The sequence below is a fragment of the Eubalaena glacialis genome, chromosome 3 (genome assembly GCF_028564815.1).
Source record: "Eubalaena glacialis isolate mEubGla1 chromosome 3, mEubGla1.1.hap2.+ XY, whole genome shotgun sequence".
In the NCBI taxonomy this organism is placed as follows: Eukaryota; Metazoa; Chordata; class Mammalia; order Artiodactyla; family Balaenidae; genus Eubalaena; species Eubalaena glacialis.
This window is the reverse complement of record NC_083718.1, coordinates 53,874,660-53,898,555: the sequence shown is the minus strand read 5'-3', so window position 1 is coordinate 53,898,555 and position 23,896 is coordinate 53,874,660. Positions and strand designations below refer to the sequence as shown.

Genomic DNA, 23,896 nt, shown 5'->3' with positions numbered 1-23,896 from the left:
CTAAGCAGTTTATTTGCTTCTTGGATATGCAGAGTAAATGTCAGGAAGATGCCAATTTCCCACCAGATCATTAAAAATTGTAATACAATCCCTATGAAAAATACTAATCCTTTTTAGACAAGGTGATTTTAAAGTTCATTTGAAAAAATAAGTAATGATGGTAAGAACTTTCCAAAAATAAATAAATGAGCCACCACCAGTGTTAAAGCTCCAATAATGAAAACTGTGGTGTTTATGCCTAATGACCAGCTCAATGCATCAGAAAAGAAAATTCAGAAACAGGCACAAACACATATGGGAACTAAGTTTGTGACAAAGTGGCACTTCAAATCAGTGGGGGAAAGATAGATTCTCAGTAAATGATGTTTGAACAGCTACAGTAATTCAGTGAAGTAGGTCACTCAGACTTTCTGTTAAATGTGAATATTCACTTTCAAATATGTAAACGAAGTCTATAATGTAACTCAAAGTTAAAATCACCATATGTGATAGGTTTGAAAAATCTATCATTTAATTTAATAAACAGTTATCATTGTAAGGGTAAAATACTGAATCATTTATGTTTGTGAAAGTTGTTAATTTTATGTAAAAAAATATGAACTTGGAAACACTTCATAGGGAAATAAATTGACAGTTGATATGAATATCAAGAAAGATACATTTAGGAGAATAACATTACATTCTTTTTGAGATAAACACCACTTATTAAAATGTAAATAATAATAAGGAGATGTTGGTCAAAACTTTCAGCTGTAAGTTCTGGAAATCTAAGGTACAACATGGTGACTGCCGCTAATACTGTATTGTATACTTACAATTTGCTAAGAGAGTAAATCTTGTGTTCTCACCACAAAAAAGGGTAACTACGTAAGTTGATGAATATGTTAATTAACTTGATTGTGGTGATCATTTCACAATATACATATATCAAATCATCATGTTGTACACCTGAAATATATATTAGTTTATTTGCCAATCATACCTCAATAAACCTGGAAAAATGTAAATAATTCAAAGCAGATAAGAGATTAGATACCATAATTTTAATCTTCCTATGATTATTTGGGGTGCTATTATTTAACAAAATAGTCTTTAAAAACTGTATTTAATTTTTTTAAGTATGTAATAGGGAAGAACCTTCGTATTCTATTACCGGTTAATCACTAAAGGGATGTTGCCTATAAGCTTAAATTATACATAATGGCCCATCTCTGGGAACCCTGCCTCCCAGGTAATGAGCATTAAGCTAAAATGCTTCGCAGGAATCATCCTGACCAGGCCCACCTGTGAATGACTGCAGGGGGAAAGAAATTAACACATCCTCCCAGAGGCTGATGGGAACGAGGAAATGCTTGACTCTGCTCCCTCCCCTTTTAGTATAAAAGAAGCCTGAATTCTAACTCAGGCAAGATGGTCTTTTGTGACACGGGTTCACCATCTTCTTGGTCTGCTGGCTTTCGGCATAAAGTTGCTATTCTTTGCCCCATCAACTCGTCTCTCCACTTGCTGGCCTGTTGTGCAGTGAGCAGTACAAGCTTGGACTCGGTAACAGGTATTTATTTCCATTTAGGTCATGAGTCTTTTTTTTTAAAGTCTTATTAGGAATTTTTCACATCTTGTACAGATGCATTAAAAATAAGATGTCAGGCTTCCCTGGTGGCGCAGTGGTTGAGAGTCTGCCTGCCAATGCAGGGGGCACGGGTTCGAGCCCTGGTCTGGGAAGATCCCACATGCCGCGGAGCAACTGGGCCCGTGAGCCACAGTTGCTGAGCCTGCGTGTCTGGAGCCTGTGCTCCGCAACAAGAGAGGCCGCGATAGTGAGAGGCCCGCGCGCCGCGATGAAGGGTGGCCCCCGCTTGCCACAACTAGAGGAAAGCCCTCGCACAGAAACGAAGACCCAACACAGCCATAAATAAATAAATAAAAAATAAGATGTCAACTTTGCCACCTCAAACTATCATGGGGAGGAAATAATTCCAAAATTATGTATAAGAACACCTACGAATCAGATATAATAAAGAACAGAGTGTATGAAGAAAAGAAGTACAATATAAATGCTAACAACTCTTTTTTTTAAAAAATTTTATTTATTTATTTATTTATTTATGGCTGTGTTGGGTCTTCGTTTCTGTGCGAGGGCTTTCTCCAGTTGTGGCGAGCAGGGGCCACTCTTCATCGCGGTGCGTGGGCCTCTCACTATCGCGGCCTCTCTTGTTGCGGAGCACAGGCTCCAGACGCGCAGGCTCAGTAGTTGTGGCTCACGGGCCTAGTTGCTCCGCGGCATGTGGGATATTCCCAGACGAGGGCTCGAACCCGTGTCCCCTGCATTGGCATGCAGATTCTCAACCACTGCGCCACCAGGGAAGCCCTAACAACTCTTATTAAATAATATTATTATTTAATAATACAAAGGGACATTTAGTCATATGAAAAGAACATTAACGGTTTTGACAGCATGCTGGATTGATGATGAATTCATCTGTGCTTCTGCTTTTCTTGCTTTCTGAGAAATTTCTGAGAATTCCTGATCATTCAGAAAGCAATATGGTGAAAATCTGATTGAAGAAATATACACCTTATCTATGCTGTTTCTTTTGTAATTGGAATAGCTAACCACTTGGTAATCCTGCCCCAGACTTTCACCACTAAATAATAACCATTGAACTGATGGCTCTTGTAAAAGGTACTTTCCTTCTTTGTTTAAATTTGCTAATCCAGGCATTAAGTTTAAAGACAACTCTATAGGAAGAAAGACTATTACCTCGAGTTCACATGTAGTGATTATTTGGGGTGATATTTTTTAGTTAAAAAAAGGGGGAGAATTGTTTTTCTACCTATACCTACCAAGAGTATAATGTAAAAAATGGCACCAGCTCTTCTGTTGTGGCTCCTGTTTATTCTGACTGCTGCTGTATACTTAAATTTTCAAATCAAATGCAGTCGCTAAAGTTTTTGTTTTGTTACTTTTTCGTTAGTTTCCAGTAAGCATACTGACATTCTTCTAAAAGCCATTCATCTAGATTTTACATGGAAAATATTCTACATACAGCTTACTTTCTCAGTGAAACTCATAAACAAATAGACGAAAAATTGATAAAATGTTGTGCCATATCATTGACAGTAGACCAACATGGTGATTTAGTAACCGGAAGCATATGTTTGCACTGTTCAGTAATGTGTCTGACGAGTAATTATAGCCCCACATCATGTACTGAAATTACTGGCTATAATCAGAAAGATAGTGGGGCATATTCAAATTATCTTTCTCCAGCCAAACTACATGGCATATAAGAAATTATGAAACTGACTTGTAGCATACTTATAGGAGGCATTCAAACAAGATGTTTTTTAAAAAGCTGCTTGAAACAAAAGAATTACTGAAGTTTTGTGGATAACAATACTAATTTTGCAGGGCTTGCCTAGCAGCCATCTTGCTTATATAACCAAACTGGTGTGCCTCACATGGGGCACACCAGAGCCTCTGCCTGACTGGATGCAGGCCCAGGAGGCCTATGGCTTTAGCCCCACTCAGCACTTTGTTTGTACTGTTTCTGATCCTCAAAGGTGCATCTCTTGGCTTTGTGTTATTTTTGTTTTTTAACTTTATTGAAGTATAGTTGATTTACAATGTGTTAATTTCTGCTATACAGCAAATTGATTCAGTTATACATATATACATCCTTCTTCATATTCTTTTCCATTATGGTCTATCACAGGATATTAAATATAGTTCCCTGTGCTATACAATAGGACCTTGTTGTTTATCCATCCTATATATAATAGTTTGCCTCTGCTAACCCCAAACTCCCAATCCTTCCCTCCCTCACCCCCTTGGCCACCACAAGTCTGTTCTCTATGTTTGTGAGTCTGTTTCTGTTTTGCAGATAAGTTCATTTGTGTCATATTTTAGATTCCACATATAAGTGATATCATATGGTATTTGTCTTTCTGACTTTCTTCACTTAGTATGATAATCTCTAGGTCCATCCATGTTACTGCAAATGGCATTATTTCATTCTTTTTTATGGCTGAGTAATACTCCATTGTATATACATACCACATCTTCTTTACCCATTCATCTGTCAGTGGACATTTAGGTTGTTTCCATACCTTGGCTATTGTGAATAGTGCTGCTATGATCATAGCGGTGCATGTATCTTTTCAAATTAGAATTTTGTCTGGGTATATGCCCAGGAGTGGGATTGCAAGATCATATGGTAATTCTATTTTTAGTTTTCTGAGGACCCTCCATACTGTTTTCCATAGTGGCTGCACCAACTTAGATTCCCACCAACAGTATAGGAGGGTTCCCTTTTTCCACACCCTCTCCAGCATTTGTTGTCGACTTTTTAATGACGGCCATTCTGACTGGTGTGAGGTGGTACCTCATTATAGTTTTGATTTGCATTTCTCTAATAATTAGTGATGATGATGGCTCTGTGTTTTTCAATTTCCCTTGAATTTATTCTATTATTGTTACATGTTTGGAGTTACAAAAAGATGTTAAAATGGCATCTTAGGTAATATGATAATAAAAGGCATTACAGAGTTGACGGTTCATCTTAAGTACTGGTTTGTATATTAGAAAATGAGGGATCCTAAAAAGTGTCAGGCTACAGGTCAAAAAAGACGATTTGTGTCTCATTTGTACTGCTTGTGTGTATGAGGGCCTCCGCAGGCCCTAAATTCATGTCTCATGTGGGTGGATTCCTCAGTAAAGTGTGCCCTGCACATATATGAAACAGGATCTCCTTAAGTAGCTAAGAACTTCACTCAGTAGCTAAGATCATTCCCTAGTTTAGCTTGATGAAGCTACTTTAAGAAAAAAATATCCAATGATGTGTGTTAAAAATGGTAAGGCAGACTTGATTCAGGACCCTCATTATAGGTATAGGGACCACTGCAGTGGGATGTCACAGTGGGGAGAGAGATTGGGTTCAACTCCAAATACAGCTTGGGCAAGGAGGAAGTTATAACCAAGGAGCAGGGATGGAAAACTACTAAGAGGAAACACCAAGGAAACAGGGGTTCTGGCTAAAGTGACCTATCAGAATTCTTACTGAAGGCAGGCCAGAGTGATCAGACATCACCTAGGGGATGCTGGAAGATGAGGAACCAGGTAGGATATTGAGGGTGTGGGGTTCTAGTTAAATTGACTTAGCAGGATTCTTGCTAAAACTATGTTTTCCAAAGAAGCACACGGATAGGCCTAGAAAAATGTTCAGGAGCCTGACTAAAGTTTGGTCAAGCAAAGAATCATTGTCAGCTTCTGCATCAAACATTCCATGACCCAGACTGCAACTTCAGACTTGACATCATTTTTACTGTATACTATTTAAAATTACAATTCCTACAGTTACTAAATAACTCCTAGCACCTCTCTTCCTTATTAATCACGTTTTCACAGTATTGAGGCTTAAGTCTGTTCCAACGTATTTGGAGAAGTATCTTAACATCCTCTAGTGGTGAGTTTATGAATTAAAAAAAAAAAATCATGTTGCCGAAAACCCTATGTTCTTTGCCTTCAGGCTCCTCTTATCCTTTGACTTTAGCCCATTCCACTGAAAGCTCTTATTTAAGACATGCTGACTCCCAAGAGTTCCTATTTTTCTAAACTGCAGGAATAAATCTTTCAGATTTTCAAAACTGAATTCAGATTTGGTGGAAAACTGTTCAATAAAATGTCGATAGGTCTGTTGTTTTTAGTTGGGTACAAACAGTGGGGACAGAAAGCTGGGAGAAGGGTGGGTGAGGGGCTGAGATGGGTATTCAGGTGCTTCTGCGCTCTAACTCTGGTTTGACAACATTTCATGGCAGAAATTCTTAACACACTCTGTCCTCTCCCACCCCCGACACACAACTGAAAGATGTCCACTCTTAAGATTAACACATTCCCAATCAGCACACTAGGTTAGGAGCAATTCCCAGAGCTCTACTTACAAGCCCTCTCTCTCTCCTACTGAAGAAAACCTCGTTAAGTAGAAAGAGCACACGAAGAATGCTAAATGAGGCCTGCAACTGATGGCCGAGTGCCTCCTGACACGCACAGGATTCTTTGGCTCTTGAACTTATTACCAAAGGAGGGCAGTTTCCTTTCCCATCATTGATGACCATATGCCCATTTCTATAAACTTGCTATCTGGGGAACTATAATCAAGAATGAGTCAACGGAGAAAAATTAAGGAGATTTATTTTTCATAAAACCACACAACTAATTTGAATAAGGCACATTCTTCAACATCTATAAGAAACAAATGCAAACACCATCATGGTTACCTAAGGAAGAAGGGGGATGCCAAGAATTTTGACATTAATACTGGCAAAGCCCGTTTCTTTTTGTTAGGTAAAAAAAAAAAAGCAAACTGCAGTTGTTTGAAAGTCAATGTGCTGTTTCTTTTATGACAGGGATGGCAAACAGATTTAAATCTCCTGTAATCCGCTCAACCAGAAGCAGCTGCCTGGAGCTTTGGGCTGAGAAGGCTGAGGCTAGTGTGGGCACAGGGAGAAGGAAGGCTGGAACTGCCATGGGCCTTCACATCTTGCCAGCTCTACCCTACCTACTGAGCCCACTGCTTCCCAAGTCCAAAAATGTTCTTTTTGGTTCAGGTAACTGCTCTTAGCCAAGGGCAAATTTAGTTTATGAAGCCTCAATGAGGAAAAGTGGGAGATCATTTCCCAGTATAGGAACCAACCTATGGATTTTTAAAGACATCGAAACAAGCTGAAATAAACACAGCATATAATCCTGGAAGGAAAGGCATTGAAAACTGAATTATTTATATCTTTGCCAATTATTTACAGATTAGGGGATACTGGTTGTGTTCTCAGGCCCTTTGGATAAGGCTAGTGCTCTTAACTAGTTTGTATATATATATTTAAAAACAGGTCGAGAAGCACTGCCATATACAGAACTGATAGGGTCGTGTATTAGTTGGAAATGAGTTTCAGTAGCCCAGTCTCAGTCTGAATGAGGCAAATTTAGGCCCACATCATCAGCTACTTTACAACCTAATACCTAAAACTTAACATAATAGGAATAAGGCGTATTTTAAAGTCATCTGGAAAAACTGTTTTACACAGGTATCTTAATTTAGTTCTCTATAGAATTGGTAACACCTTCTTTGCAAATATATTGTTATTCATAGCAAGTATTTCCCACGTGACTCATAAGCCTCAGTATTTCATAATCTCATAGATACCCTTAGAAATATTTTAAAATAATCATTTCATCATATTTCTATGGATTATGATAGTGATTCATAATCATTAATATTCACAATACATATATAAAGACAAACATCAACATTCCCATCGAACAAGTGATACAGTGTTCAAGGTACTTTAATTTTTGAAAAAACCAAAAACAACAGAAAACAGAACCACTATAACTTTTCAACAAATTTCAAAATGAAATATATTATGCTCAGATTGGTGGACAAAATATTAAAATGAAGATAATATTTAACCATACATTCAACAGGAAAAGCAGATTAAAAACTGCATTTATAAAATGACATATTGAGGGCTTTACAAAGATGTCTTGGTTTATTTTTATAATTGTTATGTTTTATTTTCAGATGATAAAAGAAAAAAGGTATCATGTTCCTATTTGAAAGTACTTCTCTACAAATAAACTGTGTATGGATATAAGCTTTATTCCCAATAAATGATAATCGGCTATAATGATTATATCTTCTACTTAACATTAGTTTTTGAAGTTAGTACTAGACACCTGACTATGCTGCATAAAAACTGGTCAGATGTATGCAAATATAGTCCCGGTGAAGATCATCTTGCTGAATTAGTATCACTTTTACATGCTGAATTTGTTATATTTTATCATCAATGCTCCTTATGTTTCTTGTATAAAACAAACAAAAACTGTGAAAGGGTCAAAACCACCTCAGCTGCTAACACTGTTCAACTGTGTCATTACCTGGAGGATGGTGGGTCACAGGCCTGCTGAACCTTACCACATAAGCTTGGCAGCTTTCAAATGAAATATATTTAAATGACTTTATTGATTTAAAAATTAGAAGTAGAAACAACAGCATTGCTACCTTTAGTTATATGAATCCCCTGGAACTCCTCTGCCAACCCTTGGGAACTAACTGGGAAACCTAAAATTTACCCCACAGGGGAAAAAACTCAAGTCGAGAGACTGTTTATAATTCTACCAGTTGGCTCTAGAACTCTGCTATCACTCAAGAAGTGATTTATATTAATATATAACATAATTAGAGTTGTTCTATGATAATAATTAAATGGTGATGTTTGGGTATCATATATCGTGTCACATGCCCACAAGTCATTGTTCTAAGTCAAACAAGCAAACTATCTGTTATAGTAATGAAAGATCAACTACTAGACACACAAAAGAAAATTTAGAAACTTGAAAAATGTAAAAAATAGGTACAATTGAATAGAAATTAACCTAAGTGTACATTAGATAATAGATTTTATTTGTACATTTAAAAAATAAAAAGTTTTATGCTTTAAGAATAATCATTTTATTCATGAGGACACAGAGCTAATATACTGCTTCTTTTAAAAATGATTTTTGAAATAGTGGACAGAAAACTGACAACAGTTTCAGTTGATTGCACTTATACATGGAAGGAGACATTTTTTTTAACAAAGGCTGAACAGTAAAAAAAAAATTGTGACATTTGGAAATATTTTCTAAATTATACTGAAAGGAAATGATGAAAAACCATATTCAACTGAATGATGAAACAATCTTTGTCTCAACTGTGATCTGAGTCACTGACAGATTAGATGTGCATACTTCATACTGGTTCTTTATAAATCTGAGGTAGCACAGGTCAGCAGGCACCAGTTCTACAAGGCACCAATGGTTTTGTATGATGTAATGCTAGCATCTGAGATCTAGAAATATCAAAAAATATTGAATATGACATATAGATTTTTCTTCAATTTCCGCTGATTTTAAATTGGATTGATATTATATTCACTATGCTTTAATTTTTTGTTCAGGAAGGTCTCTCCTCAAATCTAGCGGAAGAGTCCTTCACAAAGTCCCAAATGAAAACAGTTCCTTTAGGTATGGCCTTACGCTCAATTGAGCACAATGTCAGGTCTTGGTTAGAACAGATCTATCTGTTTTTCCTGTGACAAACACTTTGAAATAGATTCTTTCCCCCATGTCTTTATGCTCTCTGTTTAGGGATCAACAAAGACCCCTATATCTTCTTACTGTTTCCGAAAATCCTTCCATACTTTAGTCACACGACTTCAGAGGCCAAAACCTAACTGAAATATTCCAGGTTCATGGTGACAGTTCCTAGGTATGTCATGTAATGGGACAAATCCTTCATTAGGTCAAGATCATTTTACTAAAGTTCTGCCTTCGGGGTTGAGATGCAAATCAACAATCACTGTCTCCATAAACATCCTTCTCAAGCTTTCTTACAATCACAGAACATGGTCCAACAATTAATACTAGCTGTTAAAAACCTCAGAATCTATCTACCATTTCCACTTCCTCTCACTAAATATAACATCTCTTGCATTTTTCTAATTGTTAACCTAATCATACTTCTAACTAGCTGGTCAAGAAATGAACTGCATTAGATAAATGTTCCATCACTGTATAATAAGTGAACAGTATGGTAAAGTTATGCTAATGTACCTATATAAAAAATCTACGATTCAACTGGTTATTAAAATCTGTTCTGCTTAAAGCACTCAAACTCTCATTGTAGACAATTATAAAATTCCATTCAGGGGAGACAGAAATGATAACAGAGATTAACAAAAGCATAGAAATATGCTAGTAAATACTAGTTTATACATTCTGCTATTCATCTGTTAAGTCTGTATTCTTCATAAATAGCATGTCTCTTGATAAACCTGTATTTTATTTTCTACCTACTCATGAGTTTTAATATTTTCATTTTTTTCCCTATCTTCCAAGATGCTTTTTCACTTAATCAGTGATTTTCAAACTTCATTATCAGTGGAACTCTTTATTCCAATTAAATCCAATTAAATCTTATGGAGGAGCCCAATATATAAAATGGGAAAAAGCAGAACTTCTTTGATACAAAGGGGAGGGGTGCCAGTAGACAGCCTGAAAACCACTGCTCTAAATCATTCAAGAAAATTGAAGCAAAGACACAGCCAGTTGGAATTTCTTCATTTGCAGTGATTATAAACAATTCCCCCATTGTTTTCAATTTTTAAGAACATTTCTTGAGCACAGCTGCTTTTCCCTCAGAGCTCATTAACGGAACAAAAACATAGCGCCTTACATATAGTATTTAGGTAAATAAGTATCTGAATTCTTATTTTCTTTTTCATACTATTCAAAAGTGCAAAAAAGCATAAGATGTAATCCCACAACTAGGTTATTAAAATGAATTTTAAAAATATTTAACATGTGATATAGAAATTTTTAAAAAAAATTTTCACTGTTTTATAATTGTAATTGCTTTAATCTGAGTCCAAATACTATCCAAAAGGCTCCTTAGAGTCTCAAGAAAACAAAAATCACTCTGTAGTTACTGAGAAGATTATCTTCCCATGTAATGATTCTGTTGCTCTACTTTTGGATTGAAGAACATTCCTCAGTTATATATACCTGATTTGCTTGAAAGGCAAGGAAAAAAAAGTCAGGTCAACTTTTAGCTTTGTCATGCTTAGATTAGAAAGATTTTACAAAAATTAAAAAATGAAAATTTCTTTTCTCAAATAAGCTCATTTGTGCTTTCCAGGCTATTTCCTCACATTCGTCAACCTCCTTCCATATAAATGGAAGGCTTTTAAACTGCCTTTTTAATAAACCCATGCTGACCATAACCAACTCTGTGCTTAGCTTACAGAAAGCAGCCCTGTTCTTCTATGCTCCTCACTGGCTGGACGGGCAGCACCAGGTGGGAAATACGGCTCCACAGTCCACTCAGCTTGTCTGAATCCATGTGGTTGAAGGAGCTGGGAGTGTTAGAGTTAGTAAACCTCGCCCAAAGTAAATCTCGCACTTTCTCTTCAGTTTCCCTTGGGCCGACACTTGCTTCTAATGTTTCCTCCTCCAGTAGGATGGTCAGGACCAGGGCCACATCTTTAAAGGCAGCGTTCTCATGGTCACAGTACTTGTAGAAGATCAAGGTGGAGCCTGCAGGAAGGGATTCAAAGCGGTGGACCACAGCAGCCTTCTGGCCCTTCTCAAACCCAGAGCTCAGCTCCTTGTCAACTGAATGCTTGACCTTATCACTGTCCTGAAAGGTTTTTCCAGCTCCATCAATCTGAATGGCAGAGACTTTCTGGGCAGACGTGTAGGCATCTGCAACGTGGTGGCTGAGGCACTTCAGGGTCTCTCTTCCCTCTTGAGCTGCTGTAAATATGATGGTGGCTGGCTCAGTGGGGTGTGAAGCATTGAGGTGCTTCTGGAGAAACTTACGTCCTCTCTGCCACAGAAAGGAACTCTGGCCTGGAAATTTATCCTTCAAATGGCTGAAATGAACCAAGAAGGCCTCCAAAGCTGGATTTTTGGGCACTTGCTGGGCCGGAGAGGAATAATAGCTATTAACAGAACTTAGCAAAACAAGAGTCAGAACCAGGGAGCCAAGAAAGATGGAGCCTATCAGAGAAAGAGAAAATAAAAGACACAATTAGAGAGAATGTGAGTCAGAAATAAAGCCTGTGGTAAACTGAAAAGAGGCAGATACGCTGTCAGATTTTACTGGCCTGTGGTGAGTTTCTTTTGCCTAAGTCCTTTAAACTTTCAGGTGTTGAAATCTACTGGAAATACTTTTTCTTTAATTTCTTAAGAAGAAATTTGAAGATAACAACATCTTTGTTAAAAGGTAAAATCTAAGTTTATATATTTTTTGCTATAACTACTGATGTGATTTAGAAATGAACTATCAGTATATTCTTCTACCGTCTCAAAAATATCTACTACCTACCTGTAGATAGGTCATTTTTTCCTAAACAGTCAAAATGTAAAAATGCCATTTGAGAAGTTAATACTTTCTTTTTCATTGAAAAGACAGCTTTAACAGGGAACTATATTCATATATCTTATAATAGCCTATAATGGAAAATAATCTGAAAAAAAATACATATATAAGTGAATCACTTTGCTGTACACCTTAAACTAACACAATACTGTAAATCAATCAACTTTACTTCAATTAAAAAAAAAGTTTTAGTTTCTTGTTTATGAAAAGCCCTTCCTCCAGTGGGAATTCCCATTTTGTTAAGGATGGCAAAATATTGGCCGCCACCCCTAAGGGAAAAATCCCCAGAACTCTATTGCTCTATTCTAATATTACTATCAAACATTAAAAAAAATATTAAAACAGGGCTTCCCTGGTGGCACAGTGGTTAAGAATCTGCCTGCCAATGCAGGGGACACGGGTTCGAGCCCTGGTCTGGGAAGATCCCACATGCCGCGGAGCGACTAGGCCCGTGAGCCACATTTGCTGAGCCTGCGCGTCTGGAGCCTGTGCTCCGCAACGAGAGAGGCCGCGATAGTGAGAGGCCCGCGCACCGCAATGAAGAGTGGCCCCCACTTGCCGCAACTGGAGAAAGCCCTCACACAGAAATGAAGACCCAACACAGCCATAAATAAATAAATAAATAAAATTAAAAAAAAAAAAAAAGTTAAAACTATTTAAATCTGCTAGTTTTCTAGGTACTTCTCTGAGGATTTCTGAATGTGAATCACTACAGTTACACTACAAGACCAGTTTTGTTCTCACCATAGCTCAGAAAATCCTTTTTATTAATCCTTCTTATGGTATCCTGTGCATTCTCTTTGTTTCCTTCCAATTTTTGTGTTTCTTCTTGATGTCTCTCAACCTCTGGGAAAAAAAAAAAAAGGAACATTATTTTTAGACAGTACATTAATGAGAGTGTGTATACCTTTATACCTCTTACCAAAGCAAAGAATTACCTGACAGGATTTCCATACTTTATAAAATTTTGTTTTATACAAAGCTAACTTCCTGTCTTTTCCTTAAGGCTCACCATTACCTTTATTCTACTTAGAATAAAATGAAATGCTGTGAAATTCACTTAAGGATACTGTTGCTACAGCCACAATTCTTCACTGGCTCTTACATCAAGGACAAAGAAACAAGCATCCTAATATTGCAGCCAAACCTATCTAACATGTGATTTAAGAAGCGATTTAAGAAATATTGTACACAAGACTCAACATCACAGGGCAATGATGCTCTAATTCCAGTGTTCACATCTCAAAAGCCTCCTCAAGACCCCCTAATATACAAATAACAGAGACATTAAGTTTAGAGACAGGAGAGATTACTGTACAGTAATAGCTTACCTTTGCAAAATAGCTTACAAAAGCAAGCTTGAAACTTAGTGAATGAGGTATACAAAGCAAGGAATACAAGGTTAAGAAAATTTATGAACTATATAAAAATGTAGGTGTGGGGTGAGACACCAATCATAAAATGCGTGGGTGAAAAGGAGGGCAGTATTTTGTAGACTTCGAGCTAAGTCACTCGAGTCTAGATGTGTGCTTGACCCCAGCCAGGTACCTCATATAACAATGAAAGCTGACTATTGCCCATAACCCTTACTGGAGAAATAACTCAAATAGCATACTCTATTAACATAAAGTAGAGTCATCTTCACCTATAAACGATAGTTCATTTAGTCATATCACACCAAAACACGGGTTTTTAAAATATCATGTCACAGAATTTAAGGACTGAAAGGATCTTTAATGATCACCTACTCTAGCCCCCTACCTTACCTATTGTGACAAAAGGTCCAGGGATGTTAAGGGCTTTGCCCAAGGTCACATAAAGAGATATGGCCAAGCTGAGATTAGAATGAGGTTCCTCATCTCCTAGATTAGCTCAATCCATTATATTATGTTGCCTCCCACACATAAACTGCATTTTTAGAACAGTATTTTCTTCCTCTACTCAGTGAACCTGCATACCGGTGAAATTCTGATGGCAGATAATGGTCCATACAAATCATATCCACTCATTCATTTAACAAATATTCATAAAGTCAGTTCTTTCTGCCAAGTGCCACAGAAACACAATAAATGAGAGAGACATAGCCCTTGCCTTCACTGAAGTTACAGACTTCATATATTTGAGATCAGCCATTGACTTATGGTGAAACATGGAATTCTAGCCCTTAGTCAAGTCCCTGATGAACAGAATGTCTTATATTTTATATTTCTTTGCTCTGGCAAATAGGCATTTCAGACTGAGCTTTCAGAGTACTTATAAAATACAAATCCACACAGTCCAAATCCATAAAATCACAGAAGGTAAAAAAAGCTGGAAGAGACCAGCTGGATAGCATCTTGTCCTACTTCTTCAGTCTGCAAATAGGAAACTGAAGTACCAGGAAGTTGAGAGATTTGCTTAAGTTCACCCAAGTTAGGAAGTGGTAGGGCCACAACTAGAATCCACATCTCTTGAGTTCCAGTGTAAAGACTTTGCACATTCCAACTATTATCTTTGTAAGGAATGATACGATGCTGTTCTCCTTAATATACAAGTGGGGAAAATCAGGTATAGAAAAATTAAGTAATTTGCTTAAAGTCCTATAAAACTGAAAGATGACCGAGTTAAGGGTCCTATACCACTGATGTTGGTTTTTAAATATACCTATCTCTTGATTTATGTAGCATTTAGTTTCCCCCAAAGTAAAAGATTTTAAAAAGTAAAAGTGAAGATATGCTCATTAGAAATAAAGAAAAAGCCAGAGGTAAATTTTTTAGAAGTCATGCCTTTAAAAAAAATCATACTGGATTAATACAGACAGTAAGTAAATAAAAACTGTTAAAAAATGCAGCTTATGTGTGGGAAGCAACTTAATGTAGTGGAATGAGCTAGTTTAGGAGATGAGAAACCTCATTCTAATCTCAACTCAGTTATATCTCTTTATGTGACTTTGGGCAAGGTGCAAAGGCCTTAATCCTATGAAGGAAAGAGAAGTTCTCTGAAAAGAACAGTACAAAACAGGACAAGCTCAGGGGTTCGCTCACCTGGTGCCAGCAGTCGCTTCCTCAGTGTGTCCTCGCTCTCCAGCCCTGTACTGGAATGCTCAGGACTCTGGGCATCCTGAGGGTCAAGGACAGGTGGCTCCTGCAAAGCTCCAGGTCTGTCGCTCACATGCTCAGGGAGGGCTGCAGAGCTGCTCACTAAGTGTGCGTCTGTTCTTCCCACCTTGTCACTTGGAGAACAGTTGGGTTCTGGATCCAAGAGGTCTTCACCGAGACTTTCTGAAGGGAGTTGATGCCCTTGTTCTCCACCCTGGAAACTCTGGCTGTTCTCACCTTCTGTATCCTTTGGATATTTCCTATAATCTGTTTCATCTGGACTTTCTGATTGATCATCTGTATCTGTACTTCCTGGACCAACTGATTCTACCTCTTGGTGGTCTTTGTTAAGACCAGAGGCAGGGTTTGGGGTCTGAGCTTCTTCAGTGGTACTTGCTGTGACTGTAGTCTCCTGTGCCTGACAATTTATTGATGGATCACCTTCCAAATCCTTTTGAGGGTCTATTGAGATAAAAATTTATAATTTTTATTAAAAAAATTTCCCTATTATTTTTGTATTTTAACAAGGTCCCTGATTAATAAAAATATTTATATAGATTTTTATGGCTTATGAGGTACTCTTCCTAAACATTATTTCTCTTGACTTTCACTAAAGGTGACTGATTAAACAAATTCACTATCATGTTAATCTAACAAATAATATGAATGTAAAACTATTTTGAATGACAAACCAATTTTTGGTAGTTAAATACATCCTCTTCCCTAATGAAATAACAGACCTAGGCAATAATCATCAATAGCAACTAAAACCATTATGCAAAAGGCTGATGAGGAATTTTATGAACGAGATGAATGAGACTGACAACTGCTGAACCCACTGATCAATCTTAACACCACAAAAAGAAGGAAAACCAGACATTACTAACCTCCCGAATTCAATGCAATAGGAAGTACACCATACCACTTATGAAGTATTCTTGCCAAACTGAATCTGAATCTGATCAAGCTCCTAGAGCTAACTACCAGTTTCCAAGAACACAGGGATAGAGGGATACATTAAATTATGCCTCAGGAATGTAATCAGCAAAACCCACAATGAGGGAAATTCTAAGGGACAAAAGACTTTGTTTCTTTAATAACAGCAAGAAATAAAAATAAATGGCAAGGAAAAAAAAAGGAGGAGTAACCTATTGATTAAGAGATACTTGAATACATCAACAATGTGTGGACCACACTGTTTAGATTCACTGTCCCGCAAACCAGTTGTTAAAGAAATATTTATGAGATAATCAGAAAAATTTGAACGCCAGATATTTGATGAGACTCAGGAATTATTGTTCATCTTCTAGTTATGATAAAGGTATTGTGATAATGTTTTTACAAAGAAATCCTTATCATTTAGAGATAAGTGTTCAAGTATTTATGGCTAAAATTATGTGACACCTAGAATTTGCTTCAATTCAATGATATGGGGGTAAGGAGAAGTAAGGGAGTATAAATGAAACCACATTAGCCATATGTTGACAGCAGATGAAGCTGTTTGATGGGTACATGAGATTCATTTCCTCGCTCTACTTTTATATATGTTTGAAATTTTCCATAATAAAGCTTAAAAAAAAAAAGAGCAACCAAAAAGATATATCAATCAAATGCAGTATGTGGCCCAAATGTAAAGAAAAAAGAATTAAAAAACCCAACTGTGAAGAAAAAAAAAAATCTGAGACAATTGGGGAAATGTGAATACTGGCTGTATATATGATGACAGCATGGAATAACTATTAATTTATTTTTTAGGTGTGATCATGCTATTTTGGTTCTTTTTTTTTTTTTAATCTATCTTTAAGAGATGTAAACTAAAGTACTGACAAATAAAATGATATAATGTCTTGGATTTGCATTTAAATATTCCAAGGCAGGCAACAAGAGTACCATTATGTAGGTAAAAGTTGAAGTTAGATTTTGAGTACATGGGACTTCATTATACTGTTCTACTTTCATATATTTAAAAATATCCTTAATAAAATATTTAAATATGCCCTTCTCTTCTGAAAAACCTACTTCATATTTTGCCTATTTTATATCACATATACACACACACACACACACACACACACACACAAGTAGGATGAAGAATTTAAATTTCATCTTTCCTTATAATTGAAAGATCCCCCTCTAAATATATAGCATAGAGCTTACTTGATTTTTAAAAATATAACTCTAAAGATCTGTCTACCATCTTTTTTTAAGATGCATTGTAATTTTTCCAATACTATAGGTTCCTACTATGGGAGTCTCTAAAACATAACTCTTTTTCATAATTAGGGTCTGGTATTATGGTAAAATTCAGTAAATATCAAAGAATAAGAATCATAACAAATTAAGCAATTAAGTTAATTTCTTTTTTACTTCCAAACTTCAGTTTTAGTCACCAGAGACTTTCTCTCTAGCACAGCCCTAGTTTCCTACAGCACAAACCTAGTGCTGTACAAACTAGTCTTACCCTCTGGAGGATCCCTAAGTCCTCTGTCGGTCATGTTTGAGTTTTATGTCTTCAGACTTTGGGATACTTTTTGTTAGTGTCTGGTTTTCTTTGTGAAGATGTCTTGTTTTCTTCTTGTCCCACGTCCCAACAGGCTCATGCTTCCCGTGGACCCAGGAAACAAGGCATATATACAGTGACTAAAATAAAATGAAAAAAATTAAATGACTTTTTTATTCATACATGGGAGAAATGCCAATTTCAGCTTTATTTACTAAATCTGTTTAGTTTGAGTAATATTTCCTCTCTGAAACTTTTCTAGTGAAGAAAAAGTGTTTTCTGGCTTTCATGAGGATCATATTCCAAATCCTAGACTACAAACTGAAGAAAAGCTTCAGATTATTAACCTTGTATAGATGCCATAACCTTTTAATACATTCCAGTGTGTCTGGAAGGATGTAAGAAGTGAGACCAAGTGACCAGAATCTTGAAGAGAACATCTTTGAAATTGAAATGAAAAGTAATTCTAAGAGTAAAAATTTAAGTCACTGTTGAGTTAATCACTGCAGATTTCCTTTATGTCTTCAATTTCTGTCCCATATAAATTTCTCAGAGTTTGCCTATCAGAAGCTTTCACTTATCATTAACAAGTAACAATGCACACGGGCTACCTACAAACTAAGATGGCTGTCTTGGTGTTAGGAAGAGGAAATACACATTTGGAGTTTAGTCACTGCCTTCTTAGTGGTTTTCATACAGTATTCTTTTGTAAAATATGGAGACAGGTATCTCTTTATACAATGCCCTTCTATACAGCGCTCAAAGAAGACTAAATATAAATGATTATGATCTTAAAACATTATGTTTACTCTATATTGTCTTTAATTAAATGTTTCTGTAAAAAAACCAAAAACAAAACAAAAAAAATAAATGATTGAGCTGTACACAAAAGGAATAAAAATCAGAGGCAATTTATAAGCAATAAAAACTTAATGTCATTTTATAGTTAAATCTTATTTTTTGTCAAAAACCATACCACTCAAAGTTACTTAACCTTCACTATCTATAAAAATGATTAAGGATTGCTATGATGACTAAATACAAAAATATATGTGAAAGAACTCTGTAAAGTGCTACATTTTTTGGATAGCCTCGTTGAGAAGTTAGCCAACTAGCCTTTTTTGTGTCCTTCTCACAACACTCTTTTGTAAAATCTAATTTTACAAGTTAAAAAATTTAATCCCAAATGCCTAGCACAGATCTTAGTATACAGCAAGAACCCCATATTTTAATTTAAAAGAATATGAATAAGTGAATGAATGCTTGAATGTACGAATAGAGTGGTGTCAACTATAAACTGAATGTGAAGGGAGGGGTTGAAAACAGGCCTCCTTTCTGCTGGTGTGAACACTTAGAAACAAGTCTCAGATTTGGAGGGTTCCTTGTCACCCTTTTATCTGCTTCAGACTCCTGGGACTGGGCTTCTAGATCTCCTTTTCATTACCATCATATGTTGCAATGAGGGTTACCTCCTATCCTATTTCGTGATAGAAAATAAGAAGTCCCCAAATCCTTTAAAAATAAATATAAAGTCCAGTTACAAAAATTTTAGAAAGCGAAGATGCTATTCACAATAACTGTAAGGTACCTCATGATAAAAACTAAAAGGTACCTAGTAATAAATCTAACAACATATATGCAAGAATTTTAGAGTGGGGTGAAGTTTATGGTATGTAAATTACACCTCAATAAAACTGTTTTAAAAAAAGAACGTTTAGGGAGAAAAGTATAAAACTTTACTGAAGGACATAAAAAGGACCTAAATAGAGAAATACATATAGACAGTAAGACTCAAAGCCATTTAATGCCACTTCTTTCCAAATTAATCTATAAATTCATTGCAATTTGAAACAAAATCTTGAGACAATATTTTTATTGTTATATGTTTCTTAAGGAATGAACAAGCTGACCCTAAAATTCACAAAGAGCAGTAAAGGATTAAGAAGAGTCAAGATAATTTTGAAGGAAGAAAAAAGAATTTTGAAGAAGAAGGGGGGATATTTTTACCAGATATATCAAGACGTTAAAAATAATAGGGCATTGGTGTAAGAAGAGACAGATTACACAGAATAGAGAGACAAGAAATATATGCATACATAAATAAAGGAAACTGAGTGACAAAAGAAAAAGAATGGATTAGTGAATAAATAGTTTTGGGACAAATGACTTCTCAAATGGGAAAAAAATTAGATTTCTACCTCCACAAAAATCAGTTGCAGATAAGAGACCTAAATGTAAAGAGCAAAACTTTGAAATTTTTGGATAAAAGCATGGAATACCTTTATAATCTCAAGGTTTTCTTGATCAAGATATAAAATATACAAACCATAAGGCGAACTTTGACAAATGTAATGACATTAAAAATGTTAATCTCTAGACAAATCATCAAAATCATGGTTAAAAGATAAATTCACTGACTAGAAAGATATCAGCAACACATATAATCATTAAGGGATTAATATCTAGAATATATAAAGATTACTGTAAATCAGTAAGAAACAAATAATGCTATTTTAAAAACAGTGGGCAAAAGAGATGAACAAGCAGTTAAATAAAGAGGACATCAAAAAGTCTACTGAGGGCTTCCCTGGTGGCGCAGTGGTTGAGAATCTGCCTGCCAATGCAGGGGACACGGGTTCGAGCCCTGGTCTGGGAAGATCCCACATGCTGTGGAGCAACTGGGCCCGTGAGCCACAACTACTGAGCCTGCGCGTCTGGAGCCTGTGCTCCGCAACAAGAGAGGCCACGATAGTGAGAGGCCCGCGCACCGTGATGAGGAGTGGCCCCCGCTCACCGCAACTAGAGAAAGCCCTTGCACAGAAACGAAGACCTAACACAGCCAAAAATAAAATAAATAAATAAATAAATAAATAAACAAACAAAAGTCTACTGAATTGGTAAGAAACATAGTCAAGGAAATGCAAAATGAATTAATGATGAGATACCATTTCACACCACCAGATTGGCAAAAATTTTTAAATCAGGCAATACCAAGTGTTGGTGAGGATTTGGAGATACAGAGATCTTTACTGGCAATGAAGTAAACTGTTACAGCTCTGGAGAGCAATATGGCAATACCTAGTTAAGACACACACACATTCTATAAATCGGCAATTCTGCTTTTAGATATATACCTTAGAGAAACTTTTCCTCAAGTGCCCAATGATGTTTGTAGCAGCATTGTTTAAAATGAGGAAAAATGAGAAAATCTTAAATGTCCATAAATAAGGAAGTGGAATTTTAAAATTGTAGTATATTCTTAAAACATAATATTGTATATAAATTAATGAGTTAGATATCAAAAATTTATAAAGGTACAATATTAAAGCATTTATACAAAATTTAAGAAACATTAAATAATATATAGAGTGATTCAAAAATAACTGAACAACAAGCAACTATATGCCAATAAAATGGACAACCTGGAAGAAATGGACAATTTCTTAGAAAAGCACAACCTCTAGAGACTGAACCAGGAAGAAATAGAAAATATAAACAGAACAATCGCAAGCACTGAAATCGAAACTGTGATTAAAAATCTTCCAACAAACAAAAGCCCAGGACCAGACGGCTTCACAGGCGAATTCTATCAAACATTTAGAGAAGAGCTAACACCTATCCTTCTCAAACTCTTCCAAAATATAGCAGAGGGAGGAACACTCCCAAACTCATTCTATGAGGCCACCATCACCCTGATACCAAAACCAGACAAAGATGTCACAAAGAAAGAAAACTACAGGCCAGTATCACTGATCAACATAGATGCAAAAATCCTCAACAAAATACTAGCAAACAGAATCCAACAGCACATTAAAAGGATCATACACCATGATCAAGTGGGGTTTATCCCAGGAATGCAAGGATTCTTCAACATACGCAAATCAATCAATGTGATACACCATATTAACAAATTGAAGGAGAAAAACCATCTGATCATCTCAATAGATGCAGAGAAAGCTTTCGACAAAATTCAACACCCATTTATGATAAAAACCCTCCAGAAAGTAGGCATAGAGGGAACTTTCCTCAACATAATAAAGGCCATATATGACAAACCCACAGCCAACATCGTCCTCAATGGTGAAAAACTGAAACCATTTCCACTAAGATCAGGAACAAGACAAGGTTGCCCACTCTCACCACTATTATTCAACATAGTTTTGGAAGTTTTAGCCACAGCAATCAGAAGAAAAAGAAATAAAAGGAATCCAAATTGGAAAAGAAGAAGTAAAGCTGTCACTGTTTGCAGATGACATATTATACATAGAGAATCCTAAAGATGCTACCAGAAAACTACTAGAGCTCATCAATGAATCTGGTAAAGTAGCCAGATACAAAATTAATGCACAGAAATCTCTTGCATTCCTATATACTAATGATGAAAAATCTGAAAGTGAAATTAAGAAAACACTCCCATTTACCACTGCAACAAAAAGAATAAAATATCTAGGAATAAACCTACCCAAGGAGACAAAAGACCTGTATGCAGAAACTTATAAGACACTGATGAAAGAAATTAAAGATGATACAAACAGATGGAGAGATATACCATGTTCTTGGATTGGAAGAATCAACATTGTGAAAATGACTATACTATCCAAAGCAATCTACAGATTCAATGCAATCCCTATCAAACTACCAATGACATTTTTCACAGAACTAGAACAAAAAATTTCACAATTTGTATGGAAACACAGAAGACCCCGAATAGCCAAAGCAATCTTGAGAAAGAAAAATGGAGCTGGAGGAATCAGGCTCCCTGACTTCGGACTATACTACAAAGCTACAGTAATCAAGACAGTATGGTACTGGCACAAAAACAGAAATATAGATCAATGGAACAGGATAGAAAGCACCCAGAGATAAACCCACACACATATGGTCACCTTATCTTTGATAAAGGAGGCAAGAATATACAGTGGAGAAAAGACAGCCTCTTCAATAAGTGGTGCTGGGAAAACTGGACAGCTACATGTAAAAGAATGAAATTAGAACACTCCCTAACACCACACACAAAACTAAACTCAAAATGGATTAAAGACCGAAATGTAAGGCCAGACACTATCAAACTCTTAGAGGAAAACACAGGCAGAACACTCTATGACATAAATCACAGCAAAATCCTTTTTGACCCACCTCCTAGAGAAATGGAAATAAAAACAAAAATAAACAAATGGGACCTAATGAAACTTAAAAGCTTTTGCACAGCAAAGGAAACCATAAACAAGATGAAAAGACAACCCTCAGAATGCAAGAAAATATTTGCAAATGAAGCAACTGACAAAGGATTAATCTCCAAAATTTACAAGCAGCTCATGCAGCTCAATATCAAAAAAACAAACAACCCAATCCAAAAATGGGCAGAAGACCTAAATAGACATTTCTCCAAAGAAGATATACAGATTGCCAACAAACACATGAAAGGATGCTCAACATCATTAATCATTAGAGAAATGCAAATCAAAACTACAATGAGATATCATCTCACACCGGTCAGAATGGCCATCATCAAAAAATCTACAAACAATAAATGCTGGAGAGGGTGTGGAGAAAAGGGAACCCTCTTGCACTGTTGGTGGGAATGTAAATTGATACAGCCACTATGGAGAACAGTATGGAGGTTCCTTAAACTAAAAATAGAAGTACCATACGACCCAGCAATCCCACTACTGGGCATATACCCTGAGAAAACCATAATTCAAAAAGAGTCATGTACCACAATGTTCATTGCAGCTCTGTTTACAATAGCCAGGACACGGAAGCAACCTAAGTGTCCATCAACAGATGAATGGATAAAGAAGATGTGGCACATATATACAATGGAATATTGCTCAGCCATAAAAAGAAACAAAATTGAGTTATTTGTAGTGAGGTGGATGGACCTAGAGTCTGTCATACAGAGTGAAGTCAGAAAGAGAAAAACAAATACCATATGTTAACACAAATATATAGACTCTAAAAAAAAAAAAAAAAGTTCGTGAAGAACCTAGGGGCAAGACGGGAATAAAGATGCAGACCTACTAGAGAATGGACTTGAGGATACGGGGAGGGGGAAGGGTAAGCTGGGACAAAGTGAGAGAGTGGCATGGACATATATACACTACCAAATGTAAAACAGATAGCTAGTGGGAAGCAGCCGCATAGCATAGGGAGATCAGCTCGGTGCTTTGTGACCACCTAGAAGGGTAGGATAGCAAGGGTGGGAGGGAGGGAGACGCAAGAGGGAAGAGATATGGGGATATATGTATATGTATAACTGATTCACTTTGTTATAAAGCAGAAACTAACACACCATTGTAAAGCAATTATACTCCAATAAAGATGTTAAAAAAAAATTG

The 23,896-nt window shown here is 36.3% G+C and overlaps 1 protein-coding gene across 2 annotated transcripts in view; it reads right to left on the bottom strand.

Annotated features, from left to right (window-relative positions):
• Positions 1 to 9,660: 9,660 nt before the first annotated feature.
• Positions 9,661 to 23,896, bottom strand: part of LOC133086668 (torsin-1A-interacting protein 2-like) — a 39,400-nt gene continuing 25,164 nt past the window's right edge. For both annotated transcript variants that reach the window (XM_061183064.1, XM_061183063.1), the window contains exons 2-5: positions 17,520 to 17,698; positions 15,005 to 15,520; positions 12,726 to 12,827; positions 9,661 to 11,599 (exon numbers count right to left, since the gene is read on the bottom strand). In XM_061183064.1, the coding sequence (XP_061039047.1) occupies positions 10,839 to 11,599; positions 12,726 to 12,827; positions 15,005 to 15,520; positions 17,520 to 17,553 (1,413 nt within the window). In that variant the 5' untranslated portion in view covers positions 17,554 to 17,698 and the 3' untranslated portion in view covers positions 9,661 to 10,838. The remainder of the gene's footprint in view (positions 11,600 to 12,725; positions 12,828 to 15,004; positions 15,521 to 17,519; positions 17,699 to 23,896) is intronic.